This window comes from Danio aesculapii, chromosome 12 (genome assembly GCF_903798145.1).
Source record: "Danio aesculapii chromosome 12, fDanAes4.1, whole genome shotgun sequence".
In the NCBI taxonomy this organism is placed as follows: domain Eukaryota; kingdom Metazoa; phylum Chordata; class Actinopteri; order Cypriniformes; family Danionidae; genus Danio; species Danio aesculapii.
This window is the reverse complement of record NC_079446.1, coordinates 41,763,674-41,784,544: the sequence shown is the minus strand read 5'-3', so window position 1 is coordinate 41,784,544 and position 20,871 is coordinate 41,763,674. Positions and strand designations below refer to the sequence as shown.

Genomic DNA, 20,871 nt, shown 5'->3' with positions numbered 1-20,871 from the left:
ATCGGTGTCCTCAAGATTACATACAGAATTGAAGGCTCTGTCAACTATCACTGAGATGCTATGGTTAGTAGTAGGGAAGCACCTTTATTTCCAAACATGACCAGAACTGACTAGAAATACCTGCACATTAAACCAGTTAATTGCACAGCTTCCAGCCAATCAGAATCAAGAATTTCAACAGCCCATATACTGTATATATACACTTCAAGATCTCTTGACTCCTGCACGGTACATTATGCATGTATGGAGTTGTCCTAATTTGTAAAAAAGCTGTCTGCTAACCTACTGACTGAATGAATATGTGTACAATCTTGTCTTCTATTGCGCATAAACTCAAAGCACAGTGCCCACATCATTGTAAATGTGTTTTCAGCGGCTGTAGCTTCCTGCTGTCTAATGAGCTCCAGAGCTCACTGTAAAGATCAGCACATTTTTACACTGTCTGACTTCCCCATGGAGAGAGCCATTAAGCAAATTAATAAAGACAGGGTCATTTGCATATTCATAGACTGCCCTAGATCATGCCCCGAGACAAAGTAATACGAAAGCAACAGGTACATCGGTCCGCCACTGACATGCCTGCATGACGATGTTTGATTTGACAGCTACATTAGAAGCAACTTTTAATTAGCTCCACCAAAATAAATGCCCCAAAGGGTTTATAATAGTATTCACCTTTAAAAGTTACTTGTGATTGTGTCTAAAATATTCTAATGCTTGACTCAAATCATGTTTCATTTCCGTGCAAAACAACTGCCTCTAATGTGTCGTCAGTAATTGCAGTCTTCTTGCACAAACCTGTGTAGGTTTCGAACAAATTTGCATAATGGCAGTCTAGAGTTTTAACTGGCTGTCACTGAACGACGTCTCGTTTCTCAAACACTGTAGGTGTAGCTGAGGAGTTTGGTTTGTTTTGTCAAAACGTCTATAAGACGCTGTTTCATGTGCTGCAAAAGCAAATCTGCTCAAATTGAATGACAAACAACACTTTTTTTTACTCTTCGTAGCGCTGTTTGAAAATAAATGGAGCTGAAATTCCAATACTATAATGAGCATTTGTTTTCTGATGCCCATTTCCAGTGGTGAACCAATCCGAACAGACTAGGACAATCACCTGACCAATCCAACACAGGCTCATTGTGAATATATACCCCTGTATACATTTCTGGAGAGCGTGAAATATGTAGCCAGAGGTTATGTAAAACGAACGATATGGGGTGGTATGATGCCGTTCCTTTTCGCACTACCACTACCTGTTACGTTTGCCCAGTAGCTCGCCGCGTACAATGGCTGACTTGGGAGGCAGAGCAGAGTTAAACGTGACGATGGAGTTCGAGTCTGGCAAAGAACAAGGGTCTGTTTTTAGTATGTGGATTACTTAATTAACTGGATTTGGTTTTTGACGATTTGACACAATCCAGGATGGTTTAGTTCTTCAAAACTCATCTGAGAGTTGTTGTCATAGCAGAGGTTGTGGTAGCTCAAACCCATAGATATTTACAGGTGTTGCCTATGCTATTGTTGTCTATTGGAAGGAATGCGCCAATAGAGCCGCCATTTTAGTACAGGGTAGCGTTCCTTTTAAACGAATGTGTGACCAAGATGCAGTGGAGGACTGGCCATGCAGAGCCAGAGATATGTAAACATTTATACATATATCTATGATCGAGAGTTTTCCTAGTGGTCAATATGCAAATATTTTGCTAATACATCACTTTTCTACATCGATGGAAAGTGACAGCACGGATATTGCCGACAAAGAGCATGTGTTTGTGTGCATGGAAATGTATTATCCCCCCACCCTGTTGAATTTTATCTAAACCGTGTCCTGAAACAAACTGCCTCTGCCGCTTTCACTTCTCCTTTTAACGGAGGGAGTGATTAGTTTGTGAATGAATCCCCATTATGAACGACTCGTTCACTTAGCCGACAATAATAGAAGTTTCTAGCACCGCAGCATCTTGTAGTCATATTTCATTTACATTGTTTGTTTATTTTATTTAACAAAACTGCTGTAGCATAAGCCTAGTATTTAGTGCAAGTTGGTGCTACTTTGCCTTGTGGTTAGCGCAGTAAGTGACTGTATTATCATCAATATGTGTTGAGCACAAAAGCTCGTAACATACAAAATTCTTACCCAGGAAGTGTTCTGCCTTTGTGCTTAGTTTGTTTTTGTTTGCTCATTACTACACCCGTACACAGCACTAAAATCCAGCATCTTCACATTGGCTTTAGTCTTGACTACTGTGGTTGAATGACATTTGTCCTGGGAGCACTGTACAGAAATGACGGCGCTATTGACAGGGACCGTATGCAATATGTAGTGTATTTATCTATGCCTCAAACCTGCTCAGGAGCAACATCTTTACCGATATTTAATTTAAACAGCCAGTTATTCCTTACTCAGATGAAGAAACTTGAATATGCCTAGGCTACTATAATAAAGATAATCTGCTCTAAATGTAAAGCAAAATGAATTGCTAAATACTCTTGACACATGAAAGTGTAAAGCCTGCAGCCCACAACAAATGTGGAAAGTCATTGCGTATCATATTTAACACACAGTTTACTACGAATGTTATGTTATTTTGCTCACATGGATAACTGAATATTAATCAGATGATGTCATTACGCTGCTGTGCCGTCAGCCAACCGGTGCATTGCTGATCATGATTTCGAGGATTGACCGTGATCTCGATTGTCGATAGATCTGTCCTTCACAACACACGCAGCAATCACAGATCAGTTTATCCTGATATTTTCATCTTATTCACAAACTTGTTTGAAGAACCAAAGTAGCCAGAGATCAGTTATCAAGATTAACAGATCAAGGATTTGCAAAATCATCTTAGATCATTCAAGCGAGGCACCAAGAACAGACCCCAGTTCCAGAATGCAGGTAAAACAAAAGACAAAACAAAAACAAAAAAATAACAGGGTGAGAACATGGTAAGATCTGAAAATGTGGTAACAAATCAGGCAAGGGCTTTTCTTTTTCTGCATTACTTTTGAAAACACTGTCGGTTGGGTTTAGGGAAAAGGGTGGGTGGGGGGGGGGGAGGGGGGTTTGGTCAGTCAGTCAGTCAGTGAATCAGTCGACAGCGGCCTCTGGTGGATTTATACAAAAAGAGCAGACACTAATGGCACTCGCAAGAGAAATTGGAGATCTGAAAAAACGTATATAAGCGGGCTCTGGCGGATTCACGAAAACAAAAACTGCAAAAAAAGTACCCCCTGGGATGTTTTTCATGCTCTCCAGAAATGTATACAGGGGTACGTTTCCACAATGAGCCTGAGTTGGACCTATCAGAGCAGAGTAGACTGTCAGAAAGGTGAGGATTAGAGAGATCAGATCCTTAAACAAACAATTTTAGACACTGTGAGGGGGAAAAATGTTACTGCAATGGTTATTATGAAAAAAAAATATATTTTTGACCTTGGAGGGTTGAAGTGAAATGTTTTTCTTCTCTCTATTCCCAAGTGGTGTTTATTTAAGAAAACTGTGTTTTTATTACAGGACTCAACTGTAATAGCTCGTTTAGCCCTAAAGTTCATTTTTTACAACAAGTACAAGTCCATACAAGTTCCTCTTGGGACTATGACGTCCATGTCCTCACGAGGAGCAAATAATTAAGAAAATCCTTCAAAAAAATAAGAAATTCGATTTGAAATCATGATAAATAGATAAATACATAATAAAACGTTACAACTCGTCTCGACAGCCTCACAAATAAATAAATAGAATCATAAATAACATAAAAACTAATTTCTTTGGCCAAACGAGGCCCATGAAGACATTTCCTCTCAAAAGCCCATCCACCGAAGCCAGGAATCCAGGTCACGGTCAGCTGTGGTTTGCGACGCCATTCATCTTTAAGAAGGGTGACGAAACAAAGCTAAACCGTAAAAAAAGAAGAATTAACAAACCAACTCCATTGAGGCACTTTTTAAGGATGTCAGAAAAAATTTGCATCTTCTGTGTGGTTCATTTTTTGTGTCTGTTTGTGTGTGAAAAGCAAAGCTGAATAAATACGACCAAAATATCTCCAACATTCATTTACAGATAATCCAAAAGCTGCATTTTTTTTTTCGTTTTTTCCAATTCTGGCTTCCTTTATCCTCCTGTGTTTTGAGTATGAAATCAAGGCAAACTACACCCCTCCCCTCTCAAAACAAACAGAGGAACTACAAAATAATAATCAATTCAAAACGTTGAACGCACGTCTATGTTTGTCTCAAAGCATTCATCAAAATAAATAAATAAAAAAAATAAAGCAACATCAGTGTTTGTTTTCGGTGGCGGAGCTGGATGTTACGTCTGATTGGCTCTCTGATCGTTCTCCGAATATCCCTGCGAGGGTTTTGAAGCGAGGCCCCCACTCGTTGAGGTAATCATAGTCCTCTTCTGTTTCCCCTTTTATGGACTCTATGGAACTCAAACTTTCGGCCACCGAACCCTCGCCCTCATAGGCGTAAGTGGCCAGCGAATCATATGGTGGTGCGGAAGTGTCTCCATCGTGCTCCTGCAGACGCTGACTGATGAAGTTGCTGATGTCGTTGCTGTTCTGCGAGCCGATCGGCCGCCGCGGACACAACCCCAGCTCTGGCTTGACATCTCGACGAAACAGGTTTTCCTTGATGACTTTGGGGTTGCGGAGGGTGCCCATGTCGAAAGCGTGCGTGTCCTCTTCGCCTCCTCCTTCATCATCGTAATGGATGACATTGTCACGGATGTCTTCTTTAGACGTCATGAGTGTCTCTTTCTTCTTCTGCCGCCGAACCCCCACGTAGAGCACCACGATCACTGCAAGAAACACACCAGAGGGCGTTAAGCTTTTTATGACTCATTATTAACATTAGAAGAAAGGTTAAGGATGCTATTAGAACGTGTGACAATGAAGAGCCACTGAAATCTAGGAAAGTGTTTGCAGGACGATAAACAGAACAAAAAAAATTAATATTTTGTCTATTAATAACTATTAACTATGTTTTTTGCCTCTATAACTCTATAATTTACATTATAATAGATTTAGATTATCAGTAGGATTAGGGATTAGGTACATGTTTGTTATTGTCTCTGTGTAAACTACAAAAAATATGTACAATATGACCATATGTGAGCATATTTACAGCTCAAAGTGCCATTGACTGGCCTGACTTTGCTTATTTTTGTATGGAAAACCTTTTACAACTGCAAAAAAATGTCTCTTTTTTCAGAGAACGTTTATGTCACACTAAAACAGACATTTGTAGCCTTTAGTCAAGGTTTTAGGTTAATATACTACAGTTTTTCTCAGTTGCTTTGGTGCATTTCTCACAACACTTTTAACATTTGCACAACAGTTAATACATTTCTCAAAACAAATTTGTGCACATCATAGTAGCAGTTTCTCATTCCTTCCAACACATTGCAAATGCTTTTGGACATGCATCAATGGCTTATTATAACTCTCTGCTGTTTTATAACATTATCATTTGCTTATGTCATGTCAGTCAAAATGTATTAAATTTGTAAATGCTGAATAGTCATTCCATATAAAACTAATAGATTTCATTTCATACAAAAATGTTGAACTAGTTGTCAAAATCTGAATCTGTTTTTTCCTGAAAATGTCTTCTAAATTAAACAATTTCAGGAATGATTTACAGTCCTATGTATGTTGTAGGTTCAGTTCCAATATGTACTGTAATAGTAATTGTTTACAGTTGTGCACAGCTCTACCCAAAGGAAGTTTATGTTTGTTGTAAATAAGGGTGTATTTATTCTTTTGCACAATGCTGTGAATAAACTAGAATTGCAAAGAGCCAATTCAGTAAAAAAGTGAGACGTACACATTCAGTGTCTTGTACAGATACCTCACTAAATGCAGGTATGTCTGACTTTACTGTAGTTTTCAAATGGCTGTGCAAATAGTATATACAGTAGTGCTGTTTTGAGCATTTTCAGGAAGTGTCACTAAAATCTGACTGTTTTTGCATTGGAATAATGTAGAGTAAACTGTCATAATAAAAACATGACAAAGCCATTTGACTATCTTGCTCATGAACAATGGTGTCAGGACGTTTCATCTTGATGACACTGACACTTTCATTCACATCAATACTTGCTTTTGAGGAATGAGCTCTCCATTTTGAGTAAGTGACACCGTTTTGCAGGTTATCAACTAGGTTTTGCAGTTTGTTCTAATTGTTTTGAGAAATGTATTAACTGTTGTGCAAATGTAAATAGTGTTGTGAGAAATGCACCAAAGCCACTGAGAAAAAACTGTAATATACTTGTAAAAGATGTCATAATTATTCTTCATTCATTCATTTTTTTCAGCTTAGTCCCTTTATTAATCAGGGGTCGCCACAGTGGAATAAACCGCCAACTTATCCAGCATATGTTTTACGCAGAGGATGCCCTTCCAGCCACAACCCAACACTGGGAAACACCCATACACTCTTGTATTTACACACATACACTACAGTTAATCTAGCTTACTCAATTCACCTATAGTGCATGTCTTTGGACTGTGGGGTAAACCTGAGCACCCTGAGGAAACCCACGTGAACGCAGTATATATAAAAAACTGTATACCCAAATTAATGTTGAGGGAAAAAATGTGATACAATTTTAATAAACAGCAAAAATTAAGAGAAACATTAAACATAAAATTCAGTCGAAATGTTTTAGCTTGTAATTTATTTTAATAACTTTAAATTTAAATGTATTATCATTTGATTGCTAAAGATTTTAGGTGACAAAACTCTTATTTTAATCAATTTAACGGTTTAATAAAACATTTTTGTTTAAATGCACCAAAACATATAGTCAACACAGAGAAATGGATAAAAATATTCAGTGTACATCTTAAATCTGACAACAATGATATGATATATTTTAGTTATTTAGCTTATACATGAAAGCTATATTTCAAGCTGATTTGATAGAACGGTCAAGGCCCTGTTAGAGGGTAAAATAAAACCCCCCACAGGTGATTAACTTGTAAAAGGAAGGCTGGTCTTGCTTTAGTCAAAGTACTGAGCATTGTGATTTCTCCCATTCATTTGTCTATGGGTGACTGAAAGTGTCCTCGTTATGCTGTCTGTACAATCAGCAAGGGAAGCAGGCAGAACGACAGCAGAGGCCAGTGGAAACACTCTTCCTCATTCAATCAAGCAGACAAACCCCCTCATTTGTCAGAGTTTTCTATGATTGGCAAACAGCTCCTGACTGCAGTCATCATTTAGAGTCCGAATGAAAAGCGCAGTAGTAATGTGTGCCTGCATCTGATGGACTCTCTCACCCATCATCTGTGACTAACTCACACTAGTCCGCTGCTGTGACCATACTAAATCCTCAGCTATGATAGAGAGAATGACAGGTACAACAAAGATATATTACAATATATAGACAGACATATAGATAGGCAGAATGACATATAGACTGACAGACAGAATTTTAGAACAATATATAGAACAAGATAGAAATGTTAGAATGATAGAAAAATAGATAGAGTGATAGAATGTTAGAACAATGGATAGAATGATAGAATGACAGACAGACAGACAGACAGACAGACAGACAGACAGATAGACAGATAGATAGATAGATAGATAGATAGATAGATAGATAGATAGATAGATAGATAGATAGATAGATAGATAGATAGATAGATAGATAGATAAATTATTAGAATGATGTATGGGTGGATGGATGGATGGATGGATGGATGGTTGGATCGATTATTAGAGAAAATTTTAAAATGATAGATAGTATATAAAAATAATGGATAGAATAGAATAATGGATGGATTGAAGAATGAATTGATAGACTAGTATAATGATAGATAGTGTATTAAAATGATATATAGAATATTAGAAGAGATAGAACGATGGATCAAAAATTAGAAGGCATAGAACGATGGATGAATGGATGAATGAATTGATAGACTATTGTAATAATAGGTAGTATAATAGAAAATTAGAACGGATAGAATGATTGATGGATGGATGGATGAATGAATTGATAGACTATCAGAATGAAATATTAGAATGATGGATGGATGGATGGATGGATGGATGGATGGATAAAAAAATCAGAATGATAAATAGAACAATGGAATTTTAGAACGATAGAATAATAGATTATTAGAACGATAGGTAGAACAATAGATAGAATGATAGCATATTTGAATGATAGATAGACAGAATAGTAAAAAGAAAAATAGAAAGACAGAACGATAGACAGACAGACGGACGGACGGACGGACGGACGGACGGACGGACCGACAGACAGACCGACAGACAGACAGACAGACAGACAGATAGATAGATAATTCACATACAATGCAGTAATTGTAACAAGCACAGATTTTCTTTCTGTCTATCTATCCATCCATCCATCCATCCATCCATCCATCCATCCATCCATCCATCCATCCATCCATCCATCCATCCATCCATCTATCTATCTATCTATCTATCTATCTATCTATCTATCTATCTATCTATCTATCTATCTATCTATCTATCTATCTATCTATCTATCTTCATTTCTGTCAGTAGCCTACTCTATTCCTCCTCAGAATACAGAAGCTCTCTCTAGGTTTTGGAACAGAGTCACAGTCATCTCATGGCTCATGCTGTGCTTTAGTGCAGATGTAGTCTGTTTGTTATAGGTTCAGGAGGTTTCTAAAAGCATAAGTTCACACCTGTACTATGTTCATTAGTATGCAGCAAATTAGAGGAAATTGATATAAAACGACTAACAAGGTTGTTTAAACAGTATATGCTCCAGCAGTACACGAGCGTGCGTGAGATGACAGCGCCCCCAAGTGACGGATGCTTGCATTGCGGCTCTCATTTCATTTTCTCGAGTCCATGTTTGTGATTTGACTGGCATATACAGGAGATAGCTTAGAGATTGATAAGTGCTCACCCTCGCCATGCTGATCTCTGACTCTGTCTGCCTTGACTGCATCCGTGGAGCGGGGAAATGGGTCAGTCTGACAAATGGAGCGCCGATAATGGCTAATCTCCAGCACGACAATGTGTTCTGTGCTGTCTGTGATTCTGCCTGCCACCTTTAGCAAGGACGCAGTGATGCTGAGAGGTGTTTGCTGGTATCTTACAAGCAGACGGGCTGTGAGACAGGTGAGTGTTTAGAGCGGAGCAGCAGCCTCTTAAATACAAGCTGTCATGTTATAGTCAAACATGGACTGACTGGAAGTAGTGTATGGGTTTTCCCCTGTAGAAAAAAATGAATTACTGATGACAAACAATAGGTGACATGGTGGCTCAGTGGTTAATACTGTTGCCTCACAGCAAGAAGGTCACTGGTTCGAGTCCCACCTGGGTCTGTTGGCATTTCTGTGTGGAGTTTTCATGTTCTCCCCATGTTTGTGTTGGTTTCCTCCGGGTGCTCCGGTTTCCCCCACAATCCAAACACATGCACTATAGGTGAATTGAAATATCTAAACTGGCCATAGTGTATGTGAATGGATGTGTATGGTTGTTTCCCAGTCCTGGGTTGCGGCTGGAAGGGTATCCGCTGTGTAAAACATATGCTGGATAAGTGGGCAGTTCATTCCACTGTGGCGACCCCTGATGAATAAAGGGACTAAGCTGAAGGAAAATGAATGAATGAATGATGACACACACTAAAATGTCGTTCAATGTAACAATGGTTTATATCAATATATCTTGTCAGGCATATTTAGATCAAGTTGCGATGTTAAAAGAGTTTATTTAAGAATCACAATGCAACCCTAAACTATTTATTATTAAATGTAATTGTAATAATCTGTACAATTTCCAAAATGTTCTTCAAATCAATATACTTTGGCCTATTCATCAACAAAAAAAGTGTTTAATCATTGAACAAAATAAAAATCAGCGTCATTTACATTTAATATGATTCCATGTATATAAAATTACTTTTGATAATAATAATTCCTTACATTTATATTGCACTCAAAGAGCTTTGAACATGTTTTGGGGGAGACCAAACACCAGCTGATTGGTGGAGAGGAGACAGAGTGATGAAGCCAATTATGATATGGGGATGGTTAGGGGGCCATGATGGACAGAGGCCAGTGGGCATATCTAACCCCTCTATGTAACCCCTACTCATTGTCGAAGGACATCCTGGGATTTTTAACAACCACAGAGAGTCAGGACCTCGGTTTAACATCTCATTCGAAATACAGTGCTCACTGAGCAGTATATAGTTTCCTTCACTATACTGGGGCGTTAGGACCCACACAGAACGCAGGTTAAGCGCCCCCTGCTGGTCTATCACCACTTCCAGCAGCAACCTAGCTTTCACATGTGGTCTCCCATCCAGGTAATGACCGGGCGCAGCCCTGCTTAGCATCAGTGGGCAACAATGTGAGAGTTACAGAGAACATTTGCAAATTACAATAAAAAAATAGTTTCTCTAAAAAAATTCTAATATCAATTCTGATATCATTTAGAGACCACCATGTCATTTTAAAAGTTACTTGGCTTGGTTCTGTTGGTAAAAGAATATGTTTTGGGAAATATTAGCAACCAAACAGATGTCATTCCAATTGATTTTAATTTCAAAGTCAATGAGGAAGAAAAAAATCGTAAAAAAATGGCAACCTCCTTCATTTTGTCTGAATGGTTTAAAGAGAGAGCAGCGTGGTGGCGCAGCAGGTAGCGTTGTCGCCTCACAGCAAGAAGGCTGCTGATTTGAGCCTCGGCTGGGTCAGTTGGTATTTCTGGAGTTTCCAGGCTCTGTTCGCATGGGTTTCCTCTGGGTGCTCCAGTTTTCCTCACAGCCTAAAGACATGCGCTATAGGTGAGTTGGGTAAGCTAAACTGGCCGTAGTGTATGTGTGTGAATGATGGGTTGCAGCTGGAAGGGCATCCGCTGTGTAAAACATATGCTGGATAAATTGGCAGTTAATCCCGTTGTGGCGACCCCAGATTGATAAAGGGACTAAGCCAAAAAGAAAATGAATGAATGTTTAAAGAGATAGTTCATCCAAAAACTGACTTTTCTGTCATATTTTTCTCACCCTTCACTTTTTACAAACCTATTTGTGTTTCTTTTTTCTGTTGAGCACGAAATGTATTAATTAAAAAATGTTGGAAACCTGTAACTATTGACTTCCACAGTATTTGTTTTTCCTCCTATGGAAGTCAATGGTTTCTAATACTTAAAAATGTGTGTAAGTTGCATTTACACACATACACTACTGCCAATTAAGCTTATTCAATTCACCTATAGTGCATGTTTTATTCATTATTTTTAGTAAACAAATCTTTTAAAATGTAGAATTAAGATAAGGTAAAATGCGTTACGTAAAAATGTAGGAAGCAAGACTGAGTGATATTAGAAGAAGACAGCTAAATAAATAAATAAATAAATACAAATACAAAGTGTGCATTTTACTGTAGGACTTCCAGGTCCTGTGGCTCGAATTAGTTAGGGCCCCTAAATAACTATATCTGGCTTTGGGTAAGACATCAGTTTTTGATAAACCATGCAGAAAATGACCAATAAGACATGCATTAACAAAAATAAATACTCTATTTTGATTTTAATGTTTAAAAAAAACCCTCAACTCAATCATGTATTGCCAGAAAAAGCTTCCAAAGAAAATGATTCACCTTCTGGAGAGTTTTTAATATTGAAATCTAAATAGATAATGCATAATAGTTTTCTTTCACTCATAATGGCTACTGTAGGAAGGCCTAAATTGCATTTGAGGTCTTAGTCTGACCCCTTTCTTTTGTGAGTCAACTTAATTTGCTCTTCTTAGGACAAAAAGCGTCAGCTTACTGTCTTTTGTAGGCGTAATGCTGAGAGATAAACAAGGGAAATGAGATGTAATGTGATGGAGAAAGTGGACAGAACAGCTTGAACGCTAACCTGAAATAGCAGAGTGGAGAAGGTAAAAATGAAAATAGCATCATCTAAACAAATCCTAATGCTAGAGCTCATCATCCACGCGCATCATCAACTGCCTAAACATCAGTGAAGATTGAGAAACATGCAATAAGAAAGAAGAAAATATGAAATAATCTAACTTTTCTTCACAACTTTTTGAATGTCAGAGGAAAAACAAATATCTAAATATAGCAGCAATTACAGGACCAAGCACACCGCAAAACATGCTTTTCTTAATTAGTGTTTTTGTCTTGTTTCTAGTCCAAATATATTGTCTTTTTTCAGAAATAATGTCAAAATTAAGTACGTTTTTCCTTAAAACAAGAAAAATAACCTGCCAATGGGATACTAAAAATAAGCTTGTTTTTGCTTTGAAATGAGATTAATTTACTTAGTCCATTGGCATATTATTTTGCTTGTTTTAAAAGGGAACCTATCATGGAAAATCATGCAACTTTTGGAGCGCTGTTTGGGCAGAACTGTCTGTATGTAAAGTGTGTTCCCAGTCATAATAGAGTGATATAAACACAAGTCTTTTTTTTTAACGTTCATGGTCGTGTTTCTACTTTTTTCCACCCAAACGTTATCAAAATTCTCACTCTTGCACACTCTACCTACTTTACCTCTACTCTGATCTCTGGCAGACTGGTGTCACTAAAACCTCTGTGATTGTAAACAACAGCAAGAAAAGAATAAACGGTCAATTCAAATTACCACATTTAAAACAGTGAAGAAGCAGATTGGTTTGACTGTACCAGGGAAATACCTCACACTCGCGGTGTGAAACATTTGCCATCGGTATGCAGAGGAATGATCTGCTGTCAAGGCTGCAGGTGTGAGAGTTGTGTGTGTGGTACTGTGCCGCCTTTAAAGGGTCACAAAACATCAAAACACATTTTTTGAGCTGTTGACAGTCATATATGTGTCCTACGCTGCTATAAACACTATTAGGACACATATATTGCACAAAAAAGTGAAAATTGGTTGTTTTTGAGTTATTTCGAGCAAATTCGTTCTTCCCATTTAAAACTAATTTTTGAAGCTGCGTCACGCCGATTAGATGCTAGTGTGTATTCCAGCGTGTAGACTGGCTGTCTGTACCTGAGTGTACTTCGTGATGTCTCTGACCATACGTTCACATCGAAAGCGGCGAGAGCGTCAAAGTAGCCGGAAGTCGTTCATTTTCAATGAGAGTCAGCGGCGATATGCGGCGAGGAGCAGCGCGGCGCGTCTTCGCCGGTGTGGGCGTCAAGGAGAGTTGAAATCAAGTTAACTTTATGGTAATGAGCTATGACGCGGTTTGGCGGCAAGCAGTCAGAATGAAGAAGTCCACCGCTTGAGAGGAGTCCAGAGAACACAGACCTGTGAACTTCGGTTCCAAACACAGTTGTTCCCAAGGGTTTGATTATTACAGTTGCTGGATTTTCAATTATTTACAATGTTTTCTAACAGGAACATTTAATAAATAAGTTACTGATGTGCTTTAATGTTGTATATATTTATCTTTAAAAAAGCGGGAATCTCATGCGACAGTACAAAACAGTATTGCTGCTTCAGGATATTTCAGACATATATGGCCCGTTTCCACTGAGTGGTACGGTACGGTTCGGTTTGGTCCGCTTTTATGGCCGTTTCCACTGTCAAAAAGCGTACCGAACCGAACCGTACCGTACCACTTTTTCGGCACCCTTTCAAAAGGGTACCAAACACGAGAAAGGGTACCAAAAGGCGGAGCCACACGCACAGCTGAACGCTATTGGTTTACAGAGATACGTCATTCGCTTACGCAACAAGCCAGAATGAAAACAAAAAAACCGCCATGTTTGAAAAACACAGCGAGAGATTTTAGCGGAATTATAAATACATATAATAACGGGCCATGGTCGATCTGGGCTCAAACAAACCTTGTCGTCATTTTGATGGACAGCCACAAATCCAAGAAGAAGAGCAGAATTACCCTTTGCCCCGAAGTTTTTTACGAGCCAGTCTGAGGCACGAGCGGTTTCGCTTTCTTGCTAGCGCTCGCGCGCGTCTAACATTATATCTGAAATAACAAACTTCTTCAGCTGATGATAATAACCTGCACTTGATTATTGATGTGCTTTTGAAACCCGATCCTGTCAGACACTGACAAACACGAGAGTGAAGCGCGAAGAAACAAAGGAGAAGCCGGAAAAAAAGGAGCACATTATTTTTTCAACAAACGCGAACAAAATGCCATGATTAACTAACTTATTATCTTCACATTTTGGATTAATATGAACCGGGAATGACGGAATTACTCTCTAACAGAGGCTACATGTGCTGCTGAAGATTACATACACAGATAAAAGGTTTTCACTGATTGTAGGCTATAATTTCTGTTGTTTTGAACCTAAATACGGGCGAAATGTCTGCTGTGTGTAGTTCTTCTGTAGTTGGTAACATATCGGAGACTGTAAGGGGCTGTTTGTGTTTATATATGTTCATTTATTTAGTTATTTAATATAATTACAGACTTTACAGTAGGCTGTTTCGCACTGTCATTGATCTGCAGTTATAATCAACTCATGTTCCTAGAAAAGTTAGTAATAAACATTTCTAAACAAGTGTGTGGCTCATTCATCTTACTGTGGTATTTGTGACTGTGATCACCTTTCAGTTGGTTTCTGTCATTTTGCTGTGTTTTTCCTGACATCTGATGCTGATTTTTCTACTCTGAAGAGAAACGTACAGCAACCAGCTCATTTCATTTAAAGGCACAAGCGTTAAAACAGCTATAATTCCGTCTGAACCAAAAATTGACGTTTTCAGCAGCGCATAATAAATGATCTGACAGGTATTTTGACCTGAAACTTCACATACTCATTCTGGAGACAGAAAATTTTACATTTTATAAAAAGACCAGAATTTGAGCTCTTTCACACTAGAACAGTTCTAATAGAACTACCAAGGCTGTGATTTTGACCATTTTTGATTTTTACTGAAAAAAACCCACATATTTAACACCCGGACTTTTCCTAAATATGTTAATCTTTCTTTAAAATATTATTTTATTTAAATCACAAAAGAGCTATGAGCTCTTTTGAGGCACAGAAAGTGAGGCACAGACATTTATGGATGTTTTAGTATAGCCTAACTATACAGGGTGGGCCACTTATATGGTTACACCATAATAAAATGGGAATATTTGGTGATATTAACGTCCTGTTTGTGGCACATTAGTATATATGACGGAGCAAACTTTTCAAGTTGGGTGGTGACCATGGTGGACATTTTGAAGTCGGCCATCTTGGATCCATCTTGGATGTTTTTTCAATAGGAAGAGGGTCATGTGACACATCAAACTTATTGGGAATTTTACAAGAAAAACAATGATGTGCTTGGTTTTAACTTTAACTTTAACTTTTAACTTTATTCTTTCATGAGCCCCCTCACATATACTGATGTGCCACAAACAGAACGTTAATATCACCAACTATTCCCATTTTATTAAATTGCATCCATATAAATGGCCCACCCAGTACATTTATAGGCTGTATTACCAAAAAAGTCATATTTTTTTAGGGTGATAACAAGGGCCAGACAGAATCTGTGGACATTTTTTCTATTTCTGTGGAGAAATTTGTAAATCTGTGCATTTATGTGGAATGATTTAAGGAGTAACATAATGAAAAACGTAATATATGTAATTAAAAAAATAGCTTTTTAAGTTATGTTGAATGTTTACAATGTAAATCTAATTAGATCCACTTATTTGGTAAACAAAGCAAGTTTCTTATATAATATATCTGCTAAAAGACACAGTGGCGCAGTAGGTTGTGCTGTTGCCTCACAGCAAGAAGGTCGCTGGTTCGAGCCTCGGCTAGGTCAGTTGGCGTTTCTGTGTGGAGTTTGCATGTTCTCCCTGCGTTTGCGTGGGTTTCCTCCGGGTGCTCTGGTTTCCCCCACAGTCCAAAGACATGTGGTCCAGGTGAACTGGGAAGGCTAAATTGTCCGTAGTGTGTGAGTGAGTGTGTATGGATGTTTCCCAGACATGGAAAGGGCATCCGCTGCGTAAAACATATGCTGGATAAGTTGGCGGTTCATTCCGCTGTTGCAACTTCGGATTAATAAAGGGACTAAGCCGAAAAGAAAATGAATGAATGAATGAATTTTAATATTACTATGTTTATATCATAATAATATTAGTGAAATTAATTTAAAAACTGAATAAATATAGATGTACACACATTTACACAAGTAAATACATGAATTTAATGATGGGCTAAAAATCTGTGGATTTCTGTGTGCACAGATTCCATGTGGGTCTACTGATGACTTAATTAAATATGATGACAGACAAACTCACTTAATTTTGACTTGTTTTCAAAAACAAGCATATCATTTTTTTGATATTTAGACTAGAAACAGCAAAAAAAAAAAAAAAAAAAACTTGAAGTAAGAAAAGTATATTTTTTTGCAGAACAAAATCTAAGTGAAAACAAAGCACATTTATTTATAAGCCTTTGGAAGGAATTATACAAAACTGACTGACTAATTATAGCCAAGTATACTTCTGAAAGTCTACAGTGTGCTGCATGCTGAGATCTGCGTCTGCGGTTCATTCGAGGACAGTTGAGTGCTAACCTCATTTTGTTGAGAACGCTGTTATTTAATGACCACCCTGCCCACACAAATTACCATGGAAACGAGGCCATAAAAGTCTCCAGTTCATTCGTCAGCCGTCCGCCCAAGCCCCCCCCCCCGCACATCCCCAATGCAAATGAAGTGGCTTTATAGCTGGTGAGATTTGGTGTCTGCACCTCAGGGGTTAAGTTAAAATGGAGAGTAATTCAGCCTGAGATCTGATGGTAATGACACTCTGAGATTTAGGGCTTTTACTATGACGTTGATGGGTCTGTTTAAACCTAGGCTTTAAAAAACTATCCCCCTCCTTACCTGTTTGGAACGGCCAATAAACAGGCACTTAATTAACAAGTGTGTTTTAATTAAAACACCACAGAGAGTTTCAGAGCAGCCGATGTATCTTCCATCTCCAAAGAGAAGAGTCTGTGCAATCCTAGAGCCTAAAGCCAGATGAACAGGAGCACAGCTATCAATGTTGGACCGTATGAAAGAATACTTCAGGTTAGGCCCATTGTTAATACTGTTAATACTATAAAGCATGCCTCTGCAGGCCCCCAAAGTGTGTGGGTCCTTAGAATAGTCCTATTTAGTCCTTTCTTGTTTCTGTGACAAAAAAACTGAAGTATGCTTGATAAATGCACACTTCTGCTCACATGTTTATGAACATTTTTCAAATAACTTTCTCAAAATTCTACCGCAGAATAAAATATTAAAAAGCTTGTTTTATCTAACAGTTCTGATTTTTTCCTCAAGATATGAACTCTAGAAAACTTCTGAGAGTAAAACTCTTAATTCTGAGGTATAAACTTACAATTGCATGAAAAAAAGCTTTAAGAGAAAAAAGTCCTAAACAATCTTATCAGTCTATCTATCTATCTATCTATCTATCTATCTATCTATCTATCTATCTATCTATCTATCTATCTATCTATCTATCTATCTATCTATCTATCTATCTATCTATCTATCTGTCTATCTGTCTATCTGTCTGTCTGTCTGTCTGTCTGCCTGCCTGCCTGCCTGCCTGCCTGCCTGCCTACCCATCCATCCATCCATCCATCCATCCATCCATCCATCCATCCATCCATCCATCCATCCATCCATCCATCTATCCATCTATCCATTCATCCATATATCTATCTATCTGTTATAACTACTAGATGCAAATTACGAATTGTGACAAAACAGGTCAAAATTGTGAGATGTATACTTATAACTTGCAAACTACGGTCGCAAAAAACAAATTTAGAGAAAAAGGCAACATTAAAAACCTAAACTGAAAATTCTGCATGCATTTGGCCAAAAATCGAAGCATTGAAATAATGATTTAATATTTCATAAAATCATATTAGGACATTTACTAATAAAAAAAAATACAAGCCAATTAAATGAGCAGATTATATTTACAATTTACTATTTGTAATAGTAAATTCAATATTTAGTCAATATTAAATATGAAAAAAAAATTTCAAGATGCACACTAGAATTCTAACAAAGACAAATCTGGATAGCAAAAATATTTAATTTAATTTAATTTAATTTAATTTTTGAGAGTGGTAAAACTAGCTTCCATTTTATTTTATTTTATTTCATTTTATTTTTATTTTTTTCCCATATGGACATTTCTTTTCTTTTTTCCATCTGGACATAATGTGATTCAGAAGTGTTATAAATTGGATCTAATAAAAATTCTAATAAAAAGTCTTAATCTTATAAATTAATAGATCTTTAAAAAGATTAAAAGATCTTAAAAACTCTAATAAAAAAGTCTCAATTCTGAAATATAAACTCACATTTGCAAGGAAAAAATGTATTCATCAGGGGTCACCACAGCAGAATGAACCACCAACTTATCCAGCATTTGTTTTAGGCAGTGTATTAGGAAACCCCCATACACAGTATTAGGCAAACCCATACACATTCATTCACACACACTCATACACAACAGACAATTTAGTTTATTCAATTCACCTATAGCACATGTCTTTGGACTGTGGGGGAATCCAGAGCACCCAGAGGAAACCCACGCCAACACTGGGAAAACATGCAAACTCCACACAGAAATGCCAACTGGTCCAGCTGGGACTGGAACCAGTGATCTTCTTGCTGTGAGGGGACAGTGCTCACCACTGGGCCACCATGCTTCCCTTGAATAGTATTTTATTTTATTTTATTTTATTTTATTTTATTTTATTTTATTTTATTTTATTTTATATATATATATTCTGCCTGGACATAATGTGATTCAGACGTACTGGGGCTATGACAGACACTATCACAGTCTCCTCAGTTATCTTGAAAAATAATGTCCTGGCGGCTTCTGCATTGTCACTCCATTCTGAATTGGGATTATATCAGCAATATGCAGTGTGGACAGGCGCTTCTCTGACAGATGGATGTTTGCTTACCCAGCAGTATGATGATGCACACCAGAATAGCGATCAGGGCTCCGGTACTGAGGCCTACTGGGAGGAAAATGGCTTCAGCGCTGCAGGTTAATAAAGATCCATCGGTGTCACAGCCACACACGCGGATGGTGAGGGTGCTGGTGCTGCTCAGTGTCTGCAGGCCTCCGTCTTCTATCACGACTGGAAGATGGTAGATCTCCTGAGAACGCCGCTTGAAGCCGCTGCGCAGAGTCACCACTCCAGCTGTGTTATCTGGGGTAGAAGAAAGAGAGAGAGAAAACATTTTAAGAATCATACAATAAATATACATGTGTTTATTTACTGTTTTTTTGTGAATTTTAATAATATTATTTTAAATATAAATAAATATGATATGATTTTGAATATTTTAAAGTGAATGTAATTATTTAGATATAATAATAATAATAATAATAATAATAATAATAATAATAATAATAATAATGATAATAATAATAATAATAAACAATAACTAATAATAATAATAATAATAATAATAATAATAATAATAATAATAATAATAATAATAATAATATAATATAATAAACACTCAATAACAACTACAAAAAAATAATAATATTAATAATGATGATGATAATAATAATAAACAATAAATAATAAAAATAATAATAATAATAATAATAATAATAATAATAATAATAATAATAATATTAAAATGATTATGATACTAATAATAAACAATAATAATAATAATAATAATAATAATAATAATAATAATAATAATAATAATAATAATAATAATAATAAATTAACAATAAAAATATATAATAAAAAAAATTCTTCTTCTTATTATTAGTATTATTATTAAAATAAGAACTCTATCTGTATTCTCTCAATAAAATATCACAATGTGTATCTAACACATATAAAAAATTAGATCAGTTGTTTTATTTCATACAATTAAATTATTTCATAATACAATGGTTTAAAACGATAATTTTACTGTAAAACTTTTTGACATAAAATATAAGGGCATCCGCTGCATAAAAACATATGCTGGATAAGTTGGCTGTTCATTCGGCTGTGGCGACCCCTAATTAATAAAGGGACTAAGCTGAAAACAAAATAAATGAATGAATAATATGAAATAATATAATCGCAATAAACGTTAGTTTATAGCAGTGGGTAGCATGATCGTTTCACAGCAAGAAGGTCACTGGTTCTAGCCTTGGCAGGGTCAGTTGGCATTTCTGTGTGGAGTTTGCATGTTCTCCCTGTATTCATGTGGGATTCCTCCGGTTGCTCCAGTTTCTCCCTAAGTTGTCTGTGGTGTAGGTGTGTGAATGAGTGCGTATGGTTGTTTCCCAGTGATGGGTTGCGGCTGCAAGGGCATCCGCTGCGTAAAACATATGTTCAATAAGTTGGCGGTTCATTCCACTCTGGTGACTCCAGATTAATAAAGGGACTAAGCTGAAAATATAATATAATATAATATAATATAATATAATATAATATAATATAATATAATATAATATAATATAATATAATATAATATAATATAATATAATATAATATAATATAATATAATATAACACAATATAATATAACACAATATAATATAATATAATATAATATAATATAATATAATATAACACAATATAATATAACACAATATAATATAATATAATATAATATAATATAATATAATATAATATAATATAATATAATATAATATAATATAATATAATATAACACAATATAATATAATATAATATAATATAATATAATATAATATAATATAATATAATATAATATAATATAATATAATATAATATAATATAATATAATTCAATATAATATAATATAATATAATATAATATAATATAATATAACACAATATAATATAACACAATATAATATAATATAATATAATATAATATAATATAATATAATATAATATAATATAATATAA

The 20,871-nt window shown here is 36.3% G+C and overlaps 1 protein-coding gene across 1 annotated transcript in view; it reads right to left on the bottom strand.

The window, feature by feature from the left end:
- Positions 1–3,481: 3,481 nt before the first annotated feature.
- LOC130238338 (cadherin-12) overlaps positions 3,482–20,871 on the bottom strand; it is a 324,447-nt gene continuing 307,057 nt past the window's right edge. The window contains exons 11-12 of the mRNA XM_056469330.1: positions 18,921–19,172; positions 3,482–4,804 (exon numbers count right to left, since the gene is read on the bottom strand). Of these exons, the coding sequence (XP_056325305.1) occupies positions 4,281–4,804; positions 18,921–19,172 (776 nt within the window). The 3' untranslated portion in view covers positions 3,482–4,280. The remainder of the gene's footprint in view (positions 4,805–18,920; positions 19,173–20,871) is intronic.